General features: G+C 49.9%; 1 protein-coding gene across 1 annotated transcript in view; it reads right to left on the bottom strand.

Annotated features, from left to right (window-relative positions):
• PARD6G (par-6 family cell polarity regulator gamma) overlaps positions 1-10,861 on the bottom strand; it is an 89,224-nt gene extending 78,363 nt beyond the window's left edge. Inside the window, exon 1 of the mRNA XM_063077039.1 lies at positions 10,664-10,861. Coding sequence (XP_062933109.1) covers positions 10,664-10,735 — 72 coding nt within the window. The 5' untranslated portion in view covers positions 10,736-10,861. The remainder of the gene's footprint in view (positions 1-10,663) is intronic.
• Between the last annotated feature and the right edge of the window lie 11,483 nt (positions 10,862-22,344).

A 22,344-nucleotide genomic window follows, 5' to 3' on the forward strand; every position in this document is an offset into this window, starting at 1 on the left:
GTGGGGTCACATTCTGACACGAGCTCATGATACATGGAAGAGCCGGGCAGCTTCCAGGCTGTGTGCTGTGTCTGGGCCCCACTGGGAGTGGCTGAGGTGGACGTGGGCTGGGTCCATGGTGTCTTGTAGGTACAGATACAGATGACAGAGCCAGGTCGTGAGAAGCCAGGCTCTGGAGCCCACACATCCGGGTTCCGATCCTGGCTACCTGTACTGGCTACATAACTCTGGATAATTTATTAAGCTCTGAGCTTTCCCCTCCTTTGTAAAACAGTATATTCCTCACAGGTCATCATAAGACTCTGAAATGAATACAGGTGCTGTGCTTGACATGGTGCCTGGTGATAGAGTTGCCCACTCACCTTGTTCACTGAGCTGTTTGTCCTCCTGCGGGACTAGAGAAGGGGCCCGGCACCTCACAGGTCTCACAGGCTGGCCGCTGAGCCCCTCTCAAAGACCCAAACTTGCAAACAGAGCAAAAGCTGGCCTTCTGCACGAGTGGGGCAGAACAGCAGGTCTGCTGTAGGCTTGCTCTCACCGCAGTCTGGGCCACCAACAGCCCAGCCTTTCCTTTCTCGGTTGAGCCATGCTTCTTAACTTCTGAGCAGGGCTGATGCTTTCTCAGGAGGCTGTCCCTTCCATTGCTGGCAGGTGGTTATTTTGGGGGGCCATTTTTCAAAATGAAACAACCTCTTTGTAATCCTGTGAGAGAAAAGCTGTGCTCATAAGCCTGACCAGAGCCCACAGCTCCTGGCAAAGATGAAGAGCTGGGTGGGCGCTACCCACCCCCAGCCACATAGTTCAACTGGCTTCTACCAAGTGACGTGTGCTCCTGGGCCTGTGCTCCCTGCACATGCCCTATCTCCCACCAGCAGACTACACACAGGCCAGACGCAACCCACACCAGCGCTCATGGGCTGCTGATGAAAAGGGACCTCACTGGCCCTGAGCCAATGTCCCAGAGATGTGGGAGAGGGACAAGACAGCCCTAACCCTCACTCTCAGGAAGGGTAGGTGTTGTCTGTTTATAGGAGGTGTGGTCACAGGATAATGGGGACTAGATTGGATGCAGGATGGTGTTGTATCTGAGAACGCTGGATCCCAACACCCAGCTTTGCCACGAGTTCAGTCTTGTTAAACCTCAGGTTCTCATTTCTACAGCCAGGGACACCGTCTACTGTATAATATACCGTGAGCATCCACAAAATCTTCTGTGCCAAGTACCCAGAACAAAGCCTGGCCCACAGCTTACACCCCAAGAAAGGCACCTATAACCATGAGGCCTTATTTAAACTGACAAGAAGACGTCACACCCACCTGGTCTCTCCTCTGGTGATGGCTGGATGACAGCTCCTCCCACCAGTCCTCCCCAGGCTTACAGAATAGAGACGGGGCAGAGAGGGGCCCTATAGAGCACTCTCTTGGAAGAATTTCAGGGCACCCCTCATGGCACATCTCATCCACTGTCAGGTGCCAGGGGATCTCTGGCAAAAAGAGCAAAGTTTTTGGAGAGAACTAAGCTACCTGGGGTGGCAGAGGACTTGCACTGTACCGAGCAGAGCCCTGCCCAGGTATCTGGGCTGGCAGGCATGGCATGGGGCCCAGGAGGCTTCACCCTGCAGCTGGGTTCACACCCCTTTCTCACCTCTGCACCAGCACAGATGCCTATGGGCCGAGGTGACCTCCTCCACCTAGTGAGGGACCGGCTTGGAGACAAGGACCTTTGTTTTGTCCCATGGCAACACTCCATTATTATTTCAGCTAGCGAGGGGGTGAGATCAGGACTGGGGGTGGGAAGCCAGTCACTCAGGCCCCTCAAGCCATGGAAAACAGGATACTAATATTGCTTTCATTTCCAAATTCCTCTAGAACAGCTGACCCCTTAAAAACAACAGCTTACACAGCCCTCAAATTTCTCTCTTTCACAGCCCTTAACCAGTAACCTCTGAGGGCCCTTCCACCACCAGCACAAGTCCCCAAAAGAAGGCTATTTGATGGGGAGGCTTTCTGGGCCCATGCATGTCAGAATCATCCATCCATCCTGCATCAGAAGCAAAAGCACAGAGAGAGACCTGCTGCCACAGAACTGACCGACTCATAATGCAGCTTTTGACAGGCATACTGATGTGATAAAATAGAAAATAAATATACCCACTCAGTAGGCAGGACCTTGAGGATGAGCAGAGAAATCCACCATACTCTGATGTACCACAGGACAGGGAGACTTCATCAACATCCCCAAGTGTGCGCACAGGTGATGAGCTGCATACCAGGCAACCCAGGCATACCTCCTGGGGTGAAAGGGGACTGGAAGCTCTGCAGCCCACCACACACGAGGTTGTTGTGGGGTCTTTGTTCCCCATGTAAAATGAAGGCACTCTCTCCAAAGAAGATTTTCTAACCTTCATTGTACACAAAGAGCCAGCAGCACACAGATATCCGTGGCCTGCCGCGTAGCACCCAGGCTGGTCCTTGTTCATCTCACGTCCCAGCCTCTGCCACAACATCCTGCCCCCAGAGGGGTCCCTAGAACAGCCAGCTGGCGTGAACTAAAGGAAAACCAAGCCATTCAAACCACAGAGTCAAATGAAGGCTGTGAAAGCCCCTTCACACATCAGCAGTGGGAACCTTAAGTTCTGTAAAATAAAGAATCTTTTCCTGACTTACTTGGCTTAATCAACAAATACTTAACAAGCTACTCCCGAGTCCTTAGACCTCCCACAACAACTGCTGAACCCCAAATCCAGCAGGTGCCCATCTGAGTTCACCAGAGTCAAGAACAGTCCAAGTGTTGAGTTGTGGGTAAGATCAGTGACTGAGGTCGCCCCATGGGCCAGCTGTGTCACTTAAAGCTGGAGTACAGCAGTGTCCACTGTGGCTATAGGTCATTCTGTGTGACTTGTCAAAACTGCAAGCCCATCATGTGCCAAAGGGAAGTTCAGGCATGTGGCCACCAGACCAAACCCTGGAAACTGAGCACGTCTCCATCAGTGGAAGAACAGACACATAAGTTGTGGTGTATCCACACGATGTAATACTAGGCCTCAATGGAAAAGTAAGATCTACTGATACATACAATATGGATGAATTGTATAGTTGTTATATTGAACAAAAGAAGCCAGCACTGCATGCACAGTATAATACTGTGTCATTCCATTCAATACTCATCTTTGGGGATGGAGATCCTAATGGCAGTTACATCGGGGGCGGGTCCTTCCTGGAGCTGGAACATTCCATATCTTGATCATCAAGCTTTACACTTAAGATTAGTGTACTTTACTGTAATATACATCCACACACTAACTGAACTCAGGAGAGACTGTCACTGGGTTAAGGGGGTCTGAGACAACTTTCTGAAAAGGCGGCTGTTTGAGCCTGAAGCATGGCAGGAAAGGACTGGCTTGCTGGGAAGTCATCGATTGGGGCAGGGAGTCTGACAAACTAAGAATTTAACGTGGGCTGGGCCATGAGGCTGAAACTATGGTGGTTTTCAAACTCTTCAAGCAACAGAGCCTTTTTCCTCCCAAGTAAAATGATACACGCACACCCCAAAACACACAGTGGATATGCTCTGCCTGGGGAGGGGACTGGAGCCCCACCCTTAGATTCCTCTGCCAGCAGTGTAGGAAGTGTGGGATGGACGGAAAGGGTGGAGGAGAGCTCATCCCTGGACCCAGGAACACGGAGTGAAGGGGGTGGGGGGTGACAGGGTTGTGGGGAGCCAACGGCAGCTGACATCACAGCTGTAACAGGAAGCGCCTGGTCCAAGCTACCCCATTTCCAGTGGACAGGACCCTGGAGCACAAAGGGGGCCCAAGCGGCTCTGGAAGAGGAAGCCGATGTGGTTCACAAGGAAGGACATGAACACCGCCCCTGGAGATGCAGAGCCAGCAACAGCAGGTTTTTGGCCAGTAATTGAACACTGAAGAAATCAGGAGGTGCCAACAGCAGCAGAAATAGCAACATGGATTTTTAATTTCCAAAGTTTCTCTGTTTTGTTCAGCTCATCTTCACCCCTCCCCACCCACAGCACTAGCATTAGTTCCCTCCACAGGCAGGGAGGAGCAAGGCCACTAACCCCTCAGAGATCCCTGGGAATAAGCCAACTGGCAAATCAAGTGTTTGTCACCTTCTAAAAAGTATTACTTTCTAACGTACCCTACCATACCATATCTGAACTAGCAGCCATGAGGAAAGTCCAGCTGTTACTTGCGTGCATTCAACTCAACAACCAAGCAGCACTCTGCACGTTCTATATGCTGAATCTTTCCTTGCAGCACACTATTAAGATAGGCTGTTAATCTTCTGAGCTGGCCTCCCAGCATGTTAAACCCACCAACACATGTGGGGAGGATGAAAGTGCCCCCAAATGAGGCAGAGTGGAGACTGGGGCCCCGCTGCTCCTGGAAGCAGTAGAGACCTGGCCTAGTGTCTCGACCCGACCCGAGCAGGCATCATGTCTGCTGATATGGATGGAGGGGATGGCAGGGATGGCTGAGCTGCACTGGAAACCTCAGGTTTCAAGGACATGTGAAGTTGTGGATTTGGTAACCCCTTGGATAGCAGGATGAAGGACCCCACCCACCACCACCACACTCAAATCTGCCCACTTACCTGACTGACCATAAGTTTTTAAGGCAGGGATGCTGTCTGTCTTGGTTACCCTTGTACTCTAGCACAAGCCCTATGCCTGGAACACAGCAGTTGCTCAGCAAACAAGTAAACAAATAAATGAGTGGATAGATGGATAGGATCAGAGCTTTAAGAACAGCTGCTGAACAGAGGATCTTCCTTGAGGCCATGCAGCGAGAACCTTCTAAAGTGAGGCAAGAAAAATAGAACTTCTTCCCCTAAAAGTATGAGACTTGCCCTCCCAGCTGTTTCTTAACAGCTATAGATTCAGACAGCCATGGTGCTCTCTCATCCTACATGGGATGAGCCAGGAACATTACATTTATATCTTGGTGTGGGTTTCAGTTTGTCAGATCCTAAGAGGAGCCAGAAGCCCTCCTCTTCTAGCAGCCATGCACAATAGTGGTACCGATCATGGACTCTGAAGCCTGACGATCTGGGTTGCAATCCCTCTTATGCGCATAATGACATTGGGCAGGTCAGTGAAGCTCCCTGTGACTCAGTTTCCTCTTTATTATAATGGGGGTGATAAAAGAACCTATTCTCCAGGGTTGTGATAGTGATTAGTAAGCTATGCTTTGCAATTGCAATGTATTTAGAACCATGTCTGGCACATAAATACACATATATTTGGGGGAACATTAAATAAATGTTAAGAAATACTCCAGAATGCAACCTCTGCACAGTGGGCTGTGTCCAGCCGGGGCCATTCTCTAAATTCCCAGTGTGTACAAGGGCAGCCTCAGGGATGCAGGGTGTATGTTGGGGAGAAGCTGGGGATTATGAAGGAGCCCAGCCATAGCTCCCTGAGTTCATGGGATGGTAGAAATTTGCCAAGAGGAAGTGGGGAGCCAGTAAACATGTGGATTTGACATAAACAGCAGCTGAACAAATCTAACCCCCTGGGACATTCTGCTGCTATCATTCCAAGCTCCCTCCTTCTGCCTCTAAAGGTCCAGCAGACCCCTTTCTGGGAAAGGGTCAGGATGCCTCTCACTTTTGCATTAATTCTCTATGTGATTCACAAATGTTAGAGATTCTGAGACCCTGAATGGCTGCATCTGCCAATCCCAGACACTCCTTCTGAAATGCCGTGTACCCTGGAAAAGAGCTTGTCCCTGGCTAGTTGGGGTGCCCCCAGGAAAGCCATCAGGGCATTTTGCTGCTCACAGGCCACAGACCCACAGGTCATCAGCCTTCTGGGGGCAGCAATGCCATCAGTGCCCACCAGACTGGCGTCCCCCCTTGGGTCTTTGATAAGAGTCTCCGCTAGATGTGACTTCCCAAACCAAGCCACCGAACCTGTTTAAACACAAATACAACAAAGCTGGAATCTTAAAGGGGTGTAGCTGACACACAGGTGAGTCACACAGAGTCCAGGCAGTTCTCAACTGGCCCATGGAGGCAAGTCCCCAGCCACGCAATGGGGAAGCCTGGCCTCGGCACCTCCCACCAGCTGCCTCACATCACACCAGAAGGAAGGGCGTGGCCCTGCAGCACCAGGGCAGCCAGCAGCCTCAGCCACCCCACCAACATGCTGCTCACCACTCGCCCCCTGGAGGGCCCACCTAATGCCTGGGGTGGGGCCACCCTAGGGAAAGGGCACCAGCTCCATTCAGCACCCTCAGCACCATCTGCACTGACCACAGACCTCCTGTGGACAAGCAACTCCCGTAACTCAATAAAAAGTAAAGTAATAACACAAATAGAGAAAAAGGATGCAGGACAAAAACGGGCAGTTAAAGATACATATACAAATAGTCAACAAATATGACAATTTTCAACTCACTGATAAGAAATACAAATGAAAACAATGGAATACCACTTCCCTTATCTAATTGGGAATGAGAAAGTGCTTGGTGCTGGAAGGAGGGAGGAAGGGGGTGAGAGAGAGATGGACCAATAGATATGAAACAGTACATATAAATTGGTAGAAGAGAATTTCCAGTTGAAAATTTAGCAATATGTAGTCAAAGCTTTAAAAATATGCATACTTTTCACACAGTAATTTCACTTCTAAGAATTTGTCCTAAAGAAACAATAAAAGTTCTGTACTGATTTAATAAAATCAATAATCTTTACATACTTTATATATTCTATATATAATCTTTATAAAAACAAACATAAATATATTATTCACAGGATTGTTTACTATGGAAAAAAAAATTGGAAAAAACCCCAATAAAATACTTTTTACATTAATTATGATTTAGAAATGAGATGGAATACTATGCAATCATGTTTTAAAAACATGTTTTCTAAAAAATATTAATGACGTGAAATAACACTTGCAATACACAGTTAAGTTGTGTTAATATGATCATAAACCTACACAACAGAAATGTATGCATGCACACATGCATATGAAAGATCAAAGGCTACAAGGCAACATTTAACAGTGGATTACCAAGGGTGTTTACCTCTCTTTGTGCTTGGCTGTGGTTTCTAAATTTTCTATGACTATGTATTTGTTAGAATCCAAAAAAGCCCCAACATTATTTAAACAAGGAAGCACAAATGGGATGAAAATCATCAGTGGTGTTATCGTTTTCCAGCTACAATGGACACCATGAGCCCTGTGGCTGAGGACAGGCTCCTCGACCTGCTCTGAACATAACTCTGGCAACAGCATTTTGACAAGGCCATCCAATGAGCAGAAACACCAAGACGGGGTCAGACAGAGGGAGCCTGGACCAGCACAGGCATCAGGAACGGCTGTGTAGAAGAGGGAGCAGTCTAAGAGGGTCATGAGGATAGGGTGGATTCTTAGATAAAGCACTTCAGGTGGAGGAAGCCATAACCAGAGGCACACAGGTCAGAGAAAGCATGGACTGAGGCCATGAGGAATGAGCCACCAATGCCCGAGTCAGAAGGAACCTGGGGCAACACATAACTCATTTAACTCAGGGGCCTCCTACCAGAGGGCTATAGCTCTGGGTTGAGCGTACTGCCAAAATGGGATAAACTGTGTTCCTTTATATTTCTCAAGCCTATGCAGATGATGGTGGGAGTGACAAAATATTAATATAGTTAAAGGCATTACTGAGTTCATGATGGTATTGTGCTATCTTCTCCTCAAATGAAAATTCATCTCCAATTACTCTGCCCCCCACAGACCCCTCCCCACCCCAGCACTGGCCTTCCTGTTACCTTCTAAGGTGGCCTAGGCATTTGCTCTTGCTTTGCTCAGCCTAAAACACCTTTCCCTTAACATCTGCACAGCTCCTTCCCTCCCTGGTACACGTCTTATGGGAGAAGAGGCCAAGGTCAAAGGTAAGGAACTAGGTAATCAGAAGTGCATACTGTTGGTTTGGGGAGGAACAGGTGAACCACTGGAATTAAAGTAAAATGTCCGGGGAAGTGTAAGGGGCTATGTAATGGGAAAGAGCCACCAGGTCAAGATCATCCCCACCCCCCACTTGGACACTGCTCCAAGGCATGGGAACTGACCAGCTGTGGCAGATGGCTCATGACAAAAATTCTGAGAGAATTGAGGCAGTTCTCCGACTGGATATCTTGAAATGCCACAGGCACTAACTCAAAGTGCTCTCACATTCATTGACTCCTTTCATCCTGGGAGGTGAGCAGAACAGGTACAATGTCCATTTTACAGATGAAATAACTGAGGCTCAGAAAATTTAAGTGACTCAAGCCAGACTCAGCTCGCTGGCTGCCATCTTCCCCACAAACAAACCCATGGTGTGACAGTGCTTCATTTAGGTTGAATAAAGACATTGTTGTCATTAAGTTTTGCCCCCGGTATTTTGACAACAGCAACTCCCTGCAGACATGGACTCCCTAGTAACAAATGTTAACCAAAAAGAGGGTGATGAGAGGCTGTGTACAGGAGGAAGAGCCACATGAACCCTCTGGACAGGCAGGCAGTAAGTCAAGCCCCATCATGGGGGACTGGGGAGAACAGCACATCCAGCAGGGCCCAGGCTGGTGTGGCCCTGCCATTCACCCCCAGGAGAGCACTTGCTGACTTGAACTTGGACCCACACTCAGGCACGGGGAAGCACCCCTTCTTTGCTGAGTGGAGCTGGAGCAGGTAGGCAGGCTGACACCCCCCAAAGAAAGGTAAAGACAGGCTGCCTCTCCAGCCCCAGAGGCCTGCACGGTGCCCCAGCCCAGGACTGCAGGACAAGGCCTGGTGATAGCATTCCCTCAAGATCCATCCCAGGGCCTTGCTGAGGCCTCTGATCCTCAGGAGTTGTGTCTGATAAGGCAGCCCCGCATCTCATATGGCTACTGAGTGCCAGGAACAGAGAGTTTAGCATTAATGTTAATGAATTTACATTTTAAATAGCCACCATGAAAGGGCAGCAGGAGGGATCACGGTGCTGGAATTGTTCTGTACCTTGATTGCACTGCTGGTCACATAACTGCACAGACCTAAACGCACACAGAGACCAGTGCAGCTACACTGGTGAGATTGATGAGGTAGGTGTCCAGGAGGTAATATTGTGCTAGTCACATAAGAAGTTACCACTGGGGGAGGCTGGGTGCAGTGTACGCTGATCTCTGCATTCTTTCTCACAACTGCTCATGAATCTACAATGATCTCAAAATAAAAAGTTTAAAAAAGTAAATACCACACGTGCCTAGTGGCTATTGTACTGGACAGTGCATCTTTAGAAAGGCGCATTCTCATGGGCTAAAGAAACCGGGCAATTATTTTCAACCTCCCACTCATGCTTGCGGTTCTTCCCTCAAATAACCCACAGCTGGCACATTTGATCTGGGGAGTTGGGGGCACTCCTGGGTTCCAGAGGGGATGGGTGTGGGACGAGGGTCATGGAATAAGCATTCGGGGGAAAGGACAGCGTCTTACTAGAAATGAGGGGTTCAGAAAACGACTGTGTCTCCCCCAAGATGAGGAGGAAATCTTGCAGCTCACTGCAGCGGTTCAGACGCGGCCCGCCTCCCAGTCCTCTGCGGACACCCCGGAAATCCTCCACCAAAGGACCCCTTTTGCCCGGCTGCTTGAGGCAGCCCGGGGGCCGGGGTCGGGGGTTCGGGCCGCTGGACTTGCTTTCCCAGAGACCGGCCTAGGCAGCAACCACCCTGCACCCCAGGTGAGCGCAGAGTTGGGGGTCACAGCCCACCCTCCGCGGCCGGGCCCCTTCCCCACCACCCTACCAGCTCCGCCTTGCTTTACCGAGAAGCGGGGGTAGGGCGAAAGGGCCGTTCGGCCCCCAGACAGTAGTCAGCAGAAGGCCCTCGGGGTCCACCACCGAGACCCTCACAGACAAAGCGTCTGCGGCGAAGCAGCCGCCTCCGCAAAGGGGCAAGAAGCGCCAGATCCTATCAGGCAATTACCCAGACACGCACGGCGCCCGCGCCCCGCAAGTTCGGGCACGCTCGGCCCGGGCACGCTCGGCCCGGCACAGGCAACGGGAGGGGCCGGGCGCACCGGGGGGGTGGAGTGGGCCGGGGGCGCGCCCAGACAGGGTCGGGGTCTGGGCGCGCTCGGTGCCCGGGGGTCTGGCATCGAGAGCCCGGCCGGGGGCCCTGCTCTGGGAGCCGGGAGCCCGTCTCCTCCTCGCCGGTAACAAGGCTCCTTCTCCGCCGAGTAGGCGGCGCGGCCCGGGCCCCCGGAGGCTCCTCTACGGCCCCGAATCCAAGCAGCCCCCGGCCCGTAGTTCGCCCCGGAAACGCCGCCCTCCCCTCCAACGTGTGGCGCGCTCGGGTCGCCTCTCGCTCGTGGAACAAAAGAGCGGCTCCCGCGGAGCGGATCCAGAGCCTGCGCCGACAGTCCGATGGCCCTTGGCCCTCCCAGCGCAGCGGCCCCAATAGGACCCTCCCGGGCAGCCGGGCTCTGTGCCCGCGCGGGGGGCGAGAAGGACGGCCAGGGTCCCTCGTGCACACCCGCGGACCCCGCGCAGCCCCGCGCGGAGCGGTGCCCGAGCTCGAAAGTTGTCGCCGGCGCCTGTCGCCTCCCACACTGCTGCAGTCTCCCCCGCGGGGAGCCCCATTCATTTGCCGGAGGGGGGTGCAGAGCCTCCGGGGGCGGGGGCCCGGGGCTTACCTTGCTCTTGACTTCCACCGCGCCGCAGTCGTAGAAGCGCAGGGTCTGAGACTTGTGAAAACTCCGGTTCATGGTTTCGGCCCCGGTCAGCCTCGCCCTCGCCCTGGCTCCTTTGGGGCCACAGAAGGACCTCGGGGGCGGCGCCTCCCGGCCCCCGCCGTCCGCCCGGGCCCCGGCCCTGGCCCAGGCCCGCGCTCGCTCCGCCGCTCCGCTGCTCCGTGTGCGGCGGCCCGAGCTGGGCTGGACGCGCGCCTCGGGGACTCCAGGGGCCGCGCGCGGGAGGAGCGCGGGGAACGCCGGCGCGCGCCGCCCCACCGCCCCTCCGCTCCACCGCACCCCCGCCCCGCGCCCCGCCCTTAGTCCCGCCCCCCGCCTCCCTGCGCCTGGAGGACCCACCCCGCGCCCCGCCCTTAGCCCCGCCCCGCGTCCCGCCTCCCTGTGCCTTGAGGACCCGCCCACGCTGCGCCCCCACGCGGCCGTTCGGCCGCCAAGCGCTGGCAGGTGAGAGCTCCTCCTTGGCGGTCGGGGAACCTGGGAAAGGAAGCACAGCCCAATCCCGCCAGGGCGTCGCGTTCTGTTTGCCTCCCCCGGGCGACCTGGGAAAGGGCTGATATTTGCCTTTGTCGTGGGCAATTATTTAAGAGAAGAATGCTAATGAGAACCGCCATTGGGCATCACCTGTCTACTAATTGCCAGGTTGTAGATGGTTCGGGGGAAGGGTCTTGGGGAGGCAAACTTGCAAGGCATAGTCACAGGTCAAATTAAAAGGGACAAGGAGAGGGTCAGAAACATCTCCAGGCCTGTGTGATGAAAACGGAGACATTTTTAGGGCCGCTAGTAGAGAGAGGAGAACATGTTTGTAGAAAGGTGCATCCATTATTAGTAGCATCACCAAGTGCTTATTAATCCAGAGCCCCTGAGGAGGGGCTTGCTGAACCAGATACAGTCCTTGTCCTTGAGGAATTTGTGAGGAAGTTATAAGACAAAAGCAACAGTTTTTTAAAAAAAATTATTATGAAATGTGCCACAAATTTTTGTAATTTAGAAGTTATATAATTATAAATTTACCAAAAATTTATTGCAAAAGAAACTTGGAGAATACAAAGAAGTGAGAGAAAAAAGTTCGAATCACCTGTAATCATGCTACTCAGCAATCAGCTCTATAAACTCTATCATGGTGTTTATCCAGTTTTGCAAGCTGCTTTTTCCACCTCATGTTATTTAATGAACATTTTCATTAAGTGTTCTTAGAAAACATGTTTTTTAAAGGTACATATATGAATGTAGGCATAATTTATCATCATTCTATTATTACTGGATGTTTAAGATGTTTTCAGTGTTTAGCTTTATATAGTACTATTTCTTGAATTCACTTATTTCTGATTGTTACTTTAAATTCGACTCCTAAAAATGAAATTATTAGGTTATAAAGCACATATAACTCTAAAGCCTTTAATACAGATTGATTGCCAAATTGCATTCCCTAAAATTTAATTTTCATTTAATCTTGCTAAATATTTACACTGTTACATGCCAGGGACTTAATGCCAGGAACTACAATCACAAAGGCACAGACTTACAATCCCTGCCCTTAAACAAAACAGAGTCCAGAACACAGCAAGCAAACAAAAAATGCCGAGAGATGTACACTTGGCAAACAGACTATGGACAGCGGTGCTGACTTTCTTTCAAGCAGAATTTCCTAGGGTGAATAGCAGATCTCTGGACTTCAGAAAAGTCACAAGCTGATTACTGATTGCAAGATGCCCAGCTGCAGTGGGCAACATTGTTTTGTGGGTAGGAGAGGCTCAGGGACACCCTGAGCAGGGAGCTCCAACCGGGACATTTTTTAAAATGGAGGAGCAAGGGACTGTGGGGAAGAATGAACAGTTTTCCAAGCAATGGGGGTAGGGGTGGCAGACCAAGCAGCGACCTCAGGGCTTGTGGAGTGGGAAGAAACCTTTTGAAGAAAAGGCTGGAAGTCTCCAGAATTTCAGCTAGCTCTAGATTTGGCTTCTGGAACAGCTTGGTGGAAATGAGATAATTTCTTTAATGCCTGTGGCTCAGATTGTGATCCAAGGCCTAACATCTGCTCTGTCTGGTGCTTGTTAGCAATACCTCACCCTTGACCCACTGAGTTGGAATCTGCATTCAAGCAAGATCCCCAGGTGTTTCGTGTGCACATTGAAGTTTGATTACCCGTTGCTCCAGAGCTCCTGGTTGGCATGACATGCAGACAAAGGCAGGAGCAAAGGCTGGAGAGCTGGCCAGGGGCTTATGGAGCCCGAGTTTCTAGCTGAGACTTGAGTAGCTATCTTTAGGGCTCCAAGCCCTTGGTAGGGTTGGGTGTAGACAAAAACAACTTGCTGAGCCTCTTTCATAGTCCAGCAGCAGGACTGAAAAAAAAAAAATCTCTCTACAGGTTCAGACCTGACTTGTCTTTCCACACAATCATGGGGTCTCAGGAGCCTCAGGAGGTCTTGTTGGTGGACTGTTTCAGACAGAGAATGAGAAAGAAAATAGGGATGGGTAGGGGCCTAATCTTCCTCGAGTTATAGCTTCAAGGAAGCTATCCCAAACCAGTAACTGAGCCTCCAGGGGCAAAAAGGAAACATGTTTCAGACCCAATAAAACGTATGCCCCAGGTCTGTCCTACAGTCTTCGGTATCCAAAATGAAAATAGTAGTAGACTTCAAATTCCCAAACTTGTAGGTATATGGTGACTTAAAACATTTTCATCAGAAACAAAGGAGATTGGCAATCAACAATTCTTTCAGTTCTTTTAGTAAGGAAATGCACACAGAGAAATTTTTTTAATATCCTTAATAATAGGAGAAAAGTCAGCCTCGTATGAGTTGCTGAGTCAGCCAGTCAGCAGATCTCAATGATGCCTGCCTGTGCTAGAGAAGGGTCCATGCCAGCCCAGGAAGCCTGGCTAGGACACATGGGGAGGAGTCTTGACTTGATATGCATGGGAGGCCCATAGGAGGCCTCAGGAGTGTCCAGAGTCTGAGTCTGCAGCATGGTGGTTCTTAAACAGAGCAATCTTACCCTCCCCTCCTCCAGGAGACACTTGGTGACTTCTGGAGACATTGTCAGGAATGGCGGTGTGCCCTAAGCAGGTAGAAGACAGGGACGCTGCTGAACATGTGGCAATGCACAAGACGCCTCACCACAAATCTAGCCTAGAATGTCGGCTGTGCCAGGGAATGTGGTCATGCTGGCCTCCAGGAGAAGCTCAGGATCGCAGCTCATCCCTCTCCCTGCCCCCAAGGAGGGTGGTCTCCTCTAGCTTGGTCAAGTTTAAGGATCTTTTCTTTCTCAGTTTTGGTGGGTGACCTTGTCCCTAGACCCTCCTGAGCTCCCTAACTTCTGCAGGGTCAGAGTGGTCCCCCAGCATGCTCTGTTTGTCCCTGCCCACTCTGTTCTTTGTTATGTAGCAGAGTTCTGATGAGACCTGGTGCACCTGTCTCTTGCTCATTTTTCTTTGGTGCTAGCAGGTTTGGTCTTGTCACACTAGCATCATAATATGTGGTATTTGGGTTGAGCTTTGGGGTAGAAAGAGACAAATTAGACAAACTATCAGTGAGGCTGCTGACACTCTGTGGACCCCCTCTGAGTTGCAGTGCTCCACAAATCCAGAGGGCAGGAGAGGTGTGAGTTTACCTCATCAGGAATGCTTTGGGCAGGCCAAGCTCTCCCAGTCATATGCACTAAGAGCTCCTCCTTTGTCCTGATCCTTGGACCCTGCACGGGTAGGTCCAGGGGGAGTGAGGGGTTAGGTCTAGGTGTGTTGGGGTACATCCATGATGAGAGTGGGAGTGGGTGTCCATGTGACATCACCCTCCAGGCTAGGCTCAAGCACAAATCGACTCAGCTCGAAGACTGACAGAAAATCCATCAGCAGGTAGACTGTGGTTATCTCCTGGGGTTGGGTTGCATGTGTTTTTACTCCTCACATCATCTTCTGCATTTTAAAAATGATGGCTATGAGTTCGTATCCCTGTAGTCAAGCTGTATGAGTGGAGCAGAGTGGGAACACACAGCTTTGCAAAGTGTCCCACCTGAACAACCTGTTTGCCTGCAGGCATCAGGTCGAGGGCTCCCCCAGAACACAGACGTGTCCCAGCCTTCAGCCTGCAGACTATGAGTGCTCCTAGCTGGGAGACTAGATTCCTACAATTCTCAGGTTCCTCATCTGTGAAGAGAATGGACAGACACCACCTACAAATGTCCAAAATGACTTAGTAATCTACCTCTGGGTGTGGGCGGGTGCCACAGAGGGGGCGATGCCAGTGTCTGCCCCACACAGCTCAGTCTTAGTGACTCAAAGCAGAGAGAACAGGAGATGGATTTTAAGGAGGCTCTATATGTGGACAGAATGAAAACAGCTACCCACTGCTCACATGATTGGCCTGCAATAGGGTTGCTCTTGTGTTTTCTCAGCTTTGATGTGTTTGCTGAGCCCTGCATTTGAGGCTCAACAGGGATAAACTCTGAAACAAAAATTGCAATCGGAGCAGTAAGTAGAGTCTCTAGAATTCTTAACCACTAGTACTGTTTGCTGAGAGTCTAGTCGCTATATGGCAGGCCCAGCAAGGGCCCTACATACTTCACTATGAAACTCACACTAATGTCATTACCCCCATTTTGCCAATGGGGAAATCGAGGCTTTGAGAAGGTCAATTTGAGGTCACACAGTTACAAGTTGCAGAACTAGGATTTGAGCACAGCTTTTTCTGGAGCCTGAAGCCCTTGCTGTAAAGCACTACTTCACATGCACACTAGGCAGGGCTCCATCTGTAAATATGAATGGGCAGAAAACAGAGCAATGGGAGACAGAAGCAAAGTTAGGAATGGTATTCAGTTTAAATCTCAAATAAACTATTTCAGGTAAAAAAAAAAAAAAAGATACATTTCCAGCTTTTCAAATTGGGCAAGTGCAGTTGACAGTTGTAAATGCCGGCCCTGGGACAAGCAAGAATGGGGTGGTGCCTGTCCACATCAGAGGAAAGGCAGAAAAGGCGTTCATTTTCTGCCTTCTCTTCCCTTCTGTGGATATTGGCTGGCAACTGGCCTTGGCCCAGAGTGCAAGACTTCTTTATTTATTCACTGCAGGGCCTGACCCTGCCTTGGATTTAGTCACCAGCAGAAGTGATGCTTGAAGTGGAGAAAGGGGTTTAGAGCGGGTCCCAGTGCTCTTCCTTCCCAGCCTGCACGCCATCTCTTCTCTTCCCGAGTTCTACCCTGTCCTCACTTTTCCAGCTTGGCAGCTGCTTCCTCTTCCTCACCAGACCCTCCCATTTTGCCTTGAGTTTTTCATGGACTAGCAGCCTGTTAGAAACCTGTCAGGAATCATTTTTCAGATTAAGTTTAAGTAACTCGCCTAAGTGGTTTAGTTAAGAGCCTGTTGGCTGTGAAGGGACTTATTATTATATAAGGATCCAGCAGTGTCTCTTAGATCCTGTGGTGGGCTGCAGCTGAGTTTTGGGGATGCTGAAGCCAAAACCGTCCTGTGAGTGGGGCCACATCTGTGTTGGATCTGGGTGTACTAGCTTCCTCCAGTGGAACCTCTCTGCCTTGGTTTCCTCGTCTGTGAAATGCAGGTAGCAATGATGTGTTTGCTGTTATTGTTAATAGTTGGCTTCATCCTTTTACCACCAGCTCCTTCTTCAGTGGGAAGAGATAAAGAAGGGAAGACTAGAAATAAGAGACAAAAGGAGGTTCAGCATCACCAGACACATGGGGCAGGGGTTTCTGGGACCCCTGAGTGGACCTGGGGGAGGCTGTGGTGTGAGGTTTACATGGCAGGAGCAGAATTAGTAGGCAGCAGAGCCATGTGGATGCGAACAGAGCACATACAATAGCTCCAAGCACTGAGCACTTGGCCTGACTCACAGTAAATATGCAAATAAATGCAGTGATGTTTTGCAACCTTCAGCTCAGGACTGGGAGTTGGTTCCATAGGTCCTTGGCAGGTGGGGTAGGTGGCCCACTGCTCCCACCCCTAGTTTGGCACAGCTTCTGCTAACCAAGAGGGCCAGCCCTCACACAAGAACCCTAAGTTCTTGGATGGGGCAAAGTCAGTTCTTCCTCACTTTGTCCAGCTGTCTCAGACACAGGGTCCTTTGTTGAGCCTCCTAAGGATGTCAGCGTGCACTGTCTTCCCGGTTACTTGCTTCCCCCACCTGCCCTTTCATCAGTCACCCAGGCCCCTAACCGTTAGCTCCTATGAGAACCTGAGTTTGCAGATCTCTGTGGCTGTTTGGAAGTGTGCAGATCTGTGCTTGCTTTGTTCTTGTTCCCTGAGCCTGGAGATAAAGTGCAGGAAGCACTGCATGCTGTGAAACCAACAATAATAAATATCAGGCCCCTCAGCACTTCAAAGAAATGGCAAACGATGCACCTCCATTTTTACACAACCCTCTGTACAGATGTATCTGTATATATAAGATGAAATTATATATAATTGTACCTATTATATGAAATTGTACAGAAAGAAATCTCACTATTGAACTTTTGATCTGAAGAGGACGCTTTGGTATGAAAGTCCCTAGACAATGTGTTTTTCAAAAGAGCAATAATGGGGTGAAAGTGTAAATGCAAATTATCCATTTCATGGGTGGAGTCTTCAGGCAAAGTGACCAAACTGAGCTCAGACTCCAGCCCCCTCCCCATATCTGCCATCGTGGTGTGTTGGGGAGGACCCTAGAGGGCTCACCATCAGGGAGAAGTGTGTGCTACTTGGGATCCTTGGGTAGGAGGAGGGCAGGCATCCCTCGTTCTCTGGGTTCTGAGCAAGGCCTGGGGTGAGCGAGGACATCAGGGAGGAGCGGCAGTAGGTGAAGACCAATTGTGACCCACTCACAGTTTTGCTCGGTGCCTGTCCCAGTGTCCATAGTACAGGGGTGAACATAAGGCCAAAAGTGGGCCCAAATGAGCCCCAAGGTGCTGGCAGAATCACTCGTTTCTGTCTTCCCATCCGCCCGGTGTCCCTCCCTGGTCACGCTCTGGTCTGGTCACACCAGCCACCTGCAGCCGTGGAGGAAACAACTGTGTCTCTTCCTGAGCTCATCCCCTGCCTGGAGCGCTTCCTGCCTCCCATCCCTAGTCAGGCTGACCCTGCACAAACTTTTGGAAGCCTCCCAGAGTCCTCCTGTTGGCTTTGCTGTTCCCAGTGTGCTCCCACGGAACTGTGAATGTCCCCTGCTGTGCACGTGTCACACCCTGTTCATTTCCTGTCTGCTGTCTGTATTTCCCTGGATATTTTTCAGGGCTGCCTGGCTGGCTGATAGGTGGATGAATGGATTCTGGATATTGCCCTGGAACATGGGCATCCTGTGAAACCCTGAAGGGCAGGTTGTGTGTTTCTTCTCTCCTTGTGCCTCATAGCCCCAGTGAAGCACGGGGACTGGGACAGGTGGGTCTAGGATTGGCAGGTCCTTCCCAGTGGAGGTTGTTCTATAAAAGTGGATGCCATCTGAAAACATTCTCTAACCACATAACATGGCCATTATTGTAGATCAGAGGCCTAGGCATTTAGTTTAGTGTAGTAATTGCTTGTAAATAGGAATATCAACAAATGTTTACATTCCCGAGGGACTACAAAATAAATGGCTAAATCCCAGTGAAGAATCTTTCTTTTCTCTTTAACTACAAACTGGTTCTAGTGGTGATTATGTAAAATGAAAGGGCATATAACAGACACGTGTGATCATTCCTAAAAAAGCAGTGCCAGGCACACATGATAATTGGTCAGTCGAATTGAGATCTGAGCCACCTTCCAGCCCACAATCACATGCTGCCTGGGGTTAGAGCAATACCTACAAGCTGCCCATGGCATGGGCTCTTCGAGAAGCCCTGGCCCATGTAGATCATGAGTCTGAATCCCCACTTGATGGAGAGGGAGCCTGAGACCCAAGGACACTAAGGTTGTACTCAAGTCAGGCAGTGAGGGGGTGCCGGCCAGCAGTAGAATTCTCCTTCCTGGCTTGTGGTCCAGCGTGTGAGGGGGCAGAGAAAGTGCCAAGGGCAGGGGGTGAAGAAGAGACTGAGCTGTGTTTCTGTTGAAAACATGTAGGCACATACCCAAAGCCTCTTTGATCTCTCCCCAAATATTTAAAGTGTTTTTTTGTAGGTTGATTATATTTCCAATGACACAATTGTTTAAAGGGGCCAGCTCTGCCAATGACTTATTAAATGTATTTATTAGATACATTGATTGGTGACTAACATTTTAATCCATAGAGGCAGGGCTTAAGTAAAAAAAAAATGAGGCTTGTTTATGGTTGAACATTTGCTTCTGGTATGTATTTCCTAAGGAAACATTCTCTAAGATGGTTTTGTGTGGATGACAGAAATGCATTACTATGATATTTGAACCTGTGTGCTGTTGTTGCAATGCATTCTAATATATTTTCCGAATGGGCAAGATAAGAAAACACATTGCTTCAGATGAAACAAGTGAATGGCATAGTAAAGCGTTTACACTTTATCATCATATGAGTCTCATTATATGACCCATTTCTCCTTTTCACCATTTACTTTTCAACTGTCCAAAGTAGACCTTTCTGCCTTTTTGTTGAAGTGATATTTTGGACCTAGGTGGAAGCTTTATACCCAAACTGACTTTTCGGCAGCTCCTTCAGTAGACAGTCTGAATGGGCTAAATTCCCTGCATTCCAAGGCCATGTGGAAATCATTGTTTGCATCTGTTCACATCCTACAAAGTGGCTCTGCTTGAAGCCCCTGGGCCAGTGTGAGGGATCCTACCTTGCTGAGGCTGCAGTGCAGAGCTTGCCTGTGAGTGTTTGTGAGCTGCATGTACCTACTCAGGTGGGAAGCCAACAGAGAAACATCGCCCAGCTGTCTCTGGGTTTACATTGAACCCGAAGCACTTGTTCAAAATTCAAAGGACCTAGAACACAAAGTACAGTCCTTATTCGAAGGATCACACTAAGCACGAATATGGGTCAGGATGTGTCTAAAATACATGTTGGTGAAACATCTGGATGTGATTTCATGGCAGAGAAGTGTGCTCAGCTATCAACAGTCAAGCCTCCACTTGCCAGAGCGACGCATCTCGCGGCCCCTCTCCCAGGGCACTCCAGAGGGTGGGAGTAGTGCTGGCCTTGCTGGATTTCCCATGAGAAGAAACTGGGCACGCGTTTCCTCTTGTCTACTTCAACATGGCTTCCTGGTGGGCCAGTTTATGGCCTTCCCAAAGATAATGTCCCTGATTCATCAAAGTCTATTGGCCTGTGCCTGGCTACACAAATGTTAAGGAACAATTTGCATCCTCTGGCCTTGAGCTCTTAGCCAAGGCACTAATCCCAAAGCCAGGCATTTATTGTAGGTTGTTCACTTCATTCTTGATCGACATGTGTCGACTTATTATTCATCAGCCTGTGGGGGAGTCTTTCTGGAAGGCGCTGCTCTGTCACTCAGTCCTAAAACCAACAGTATCACACAGAAGACGGGGAATGAGCAACTTCCCATAGGCATCCTTAGCTCAAGGGAAGACCAGCATCTGGATTCATACCCAGCTTGATACTCAGCCTGACTGAAAGGCCCTTCTGTCTTCAACATACACCTAATTTGGTTGTTCTAGAACATCCCACTAAAGTCCCCAAATAATGCTACTCAAACGAAGGACAAACTGGGAAATCCTCTGGGCTCCCTTGGACTATCTTGATCTAGTCTCTCAGATGCCTGGTTCACTTTTAAGTCTCCACACCTCAGCATTCCCTTCTGGTGTCTTCTTTTCCTTGATCAGAATCTCCCAATTTAACTGTTGAGAGTAACTGTGCAGACTGTCACTCACTGCAAAATCCTAATATCCTCGTGACCCAGTAAGAAAGTCACAGTACTCCAGGTCCTCTTGTCCTCCTTCCTGCCTTCACCCGTCACAGATTCTGTCCTGTTCTCAGGCAATCTTTCCAGACGCTGGTCACCTGAGGCTCAACATGTGCAAAGCTGAGCTCATAATCTCTGCCCTTGCTCCTCCTTTCCAAACTGCTCATAAAGCATCAGTCCCCTGCCCCAGAAAGGGTCATTCTGGACTCCGCACCCACTGCAGGCCAGCCCAGCAGCCACCCAGGCATACACAGGGCTGCCCTTCCTACCTTTAGCCCAGTCCCAGTCCTCCCATGACCTGTGGTCCTTTCTGTGTGCAGTGGTCTCAAGGGCCTGTCTTTGCAAGGCAGCTGCACCTCTGCACCCCTTACTTGCCTAGCTGATTCCTCCTCCTCCTGCAGGCTTGGGCTGCCCTCAGAGGACTGCTTCTCTGCACCTGGCTCAATCATCACGTTTTCACACTGGGGTGGGAGGATATGGCTTATTTTCTGTCTCCCCTTCCAGATGGCAAGTTGAGGACAGAGGTTTTGCATTTAATCTCTGTATCCCTGCCCAGTTTCTGTGCCCTATGTACCTGAGCAATACATGTTTGCAGAAGGGAGGAATGATGTGTGAACTGATTTCTCTGGTTGTTGGCTGATTATTTAATGCCTTCCCTGGATCGTCTAAAAGGCAAAAACCAAATATTCTACTTCCGCTGTGAATCTAACTCTGCTATTTTATTTTGCACATGCTAAGTACTTTGAAATCCTTATTGAATGACTGATCTGAGAAGCATTTTTTATATTGCTTGTTCTACAAAGGTCTAACCCTTGCCCCTTCCCCCCATCTCATAGAAGTGAAAATTGTGAATTGAGGTCATTGGCCAAGCAAGGTAGGGACCAGACCATTCTAATCTAAAGTCACCGCATAGATGCCAGCCAAACTTTTCAGGTGCTCTATTTAAAAAGTGATTTCAGAAGATGCACAATTTCTACAGAGTTAACATTTAGTGATGAGTACATGAAAAGCTGTATTCCATTTAACTTGTAAACTTTTTATGATATAGATAATACATGTTCGTTATTGAAGAACTAGAAAATATTGTAAACAAAAAGACACCTCCTCACATGGGGCCATGGCCGCAGGGGCCGGCGGATGTCCGGCCTCAGAGCTGGCCCACCGACCACGCCTTCCCACTGAGGCCACTCTGTGCACACCCGAGACGTCTCTCACCGTAACACTAGCGTCTGCAGCTCCCCGTGCACCCCACGTTCTGCCTCAGAACCAAAGTGCTGCACAGGGACCACAGGACCACGGAGAGTGGTCCTGTCCCGAGCACCCCGGCTACACTCACACTGAGATGTCACATACTTGCCCTCCAAAAGTCCACAGTGTCATTGAAAGTATTTTTGAAAACTAAAATTGGCCTGCTTTCTTAGTAGAATTTTAAAACGTGAGAAATAAATCAAAAAATAAAAAGCATCTCCTTCTTCCTTAGGAAGTACTTTCAGATTCTTTAAGCTTAAATTATTGGTAAACATCTTAAAACTTGAACCGGCTCTCGTCAGCACAAAAGCAGCTCCGGAGTGGTGCACAGGAGGTCGGACACGGCGCACCCGGGAGCTCTGGAAAACCGGCCCCCGCACCAAGACCGGGTTCCAGAGCATCTGCGGGTCCAGGGCACAGGGACGCCGCGCAGCTCCGCACGGCAGCTCTGAAATACTCGTGGAGGAAGCAGGGACATTTTCCTCCGCGCACACTGCCGGTGCGACCGTGGTACCGTCTGTGATCTGCTCCACCTTCTGCGTTTTTCCGGAACCGCTTGGACTCTCCGTCCCGCACCG

Source organism: Cynocephalus volans, chromosome 13, assembly GCF_027409185.1.
Source record: "Cynocephalus volans isolate mCynVol1 chromosome 13, mCynVol1.pri, whole genome shotgun sequence".
Taxonomy (NCBI): Eukaryota; Metazoa; Chordata; class Mammalia; order Dermoptera; family Cynocephalidae; genus Cynocephalus; species Cynocephalus volans.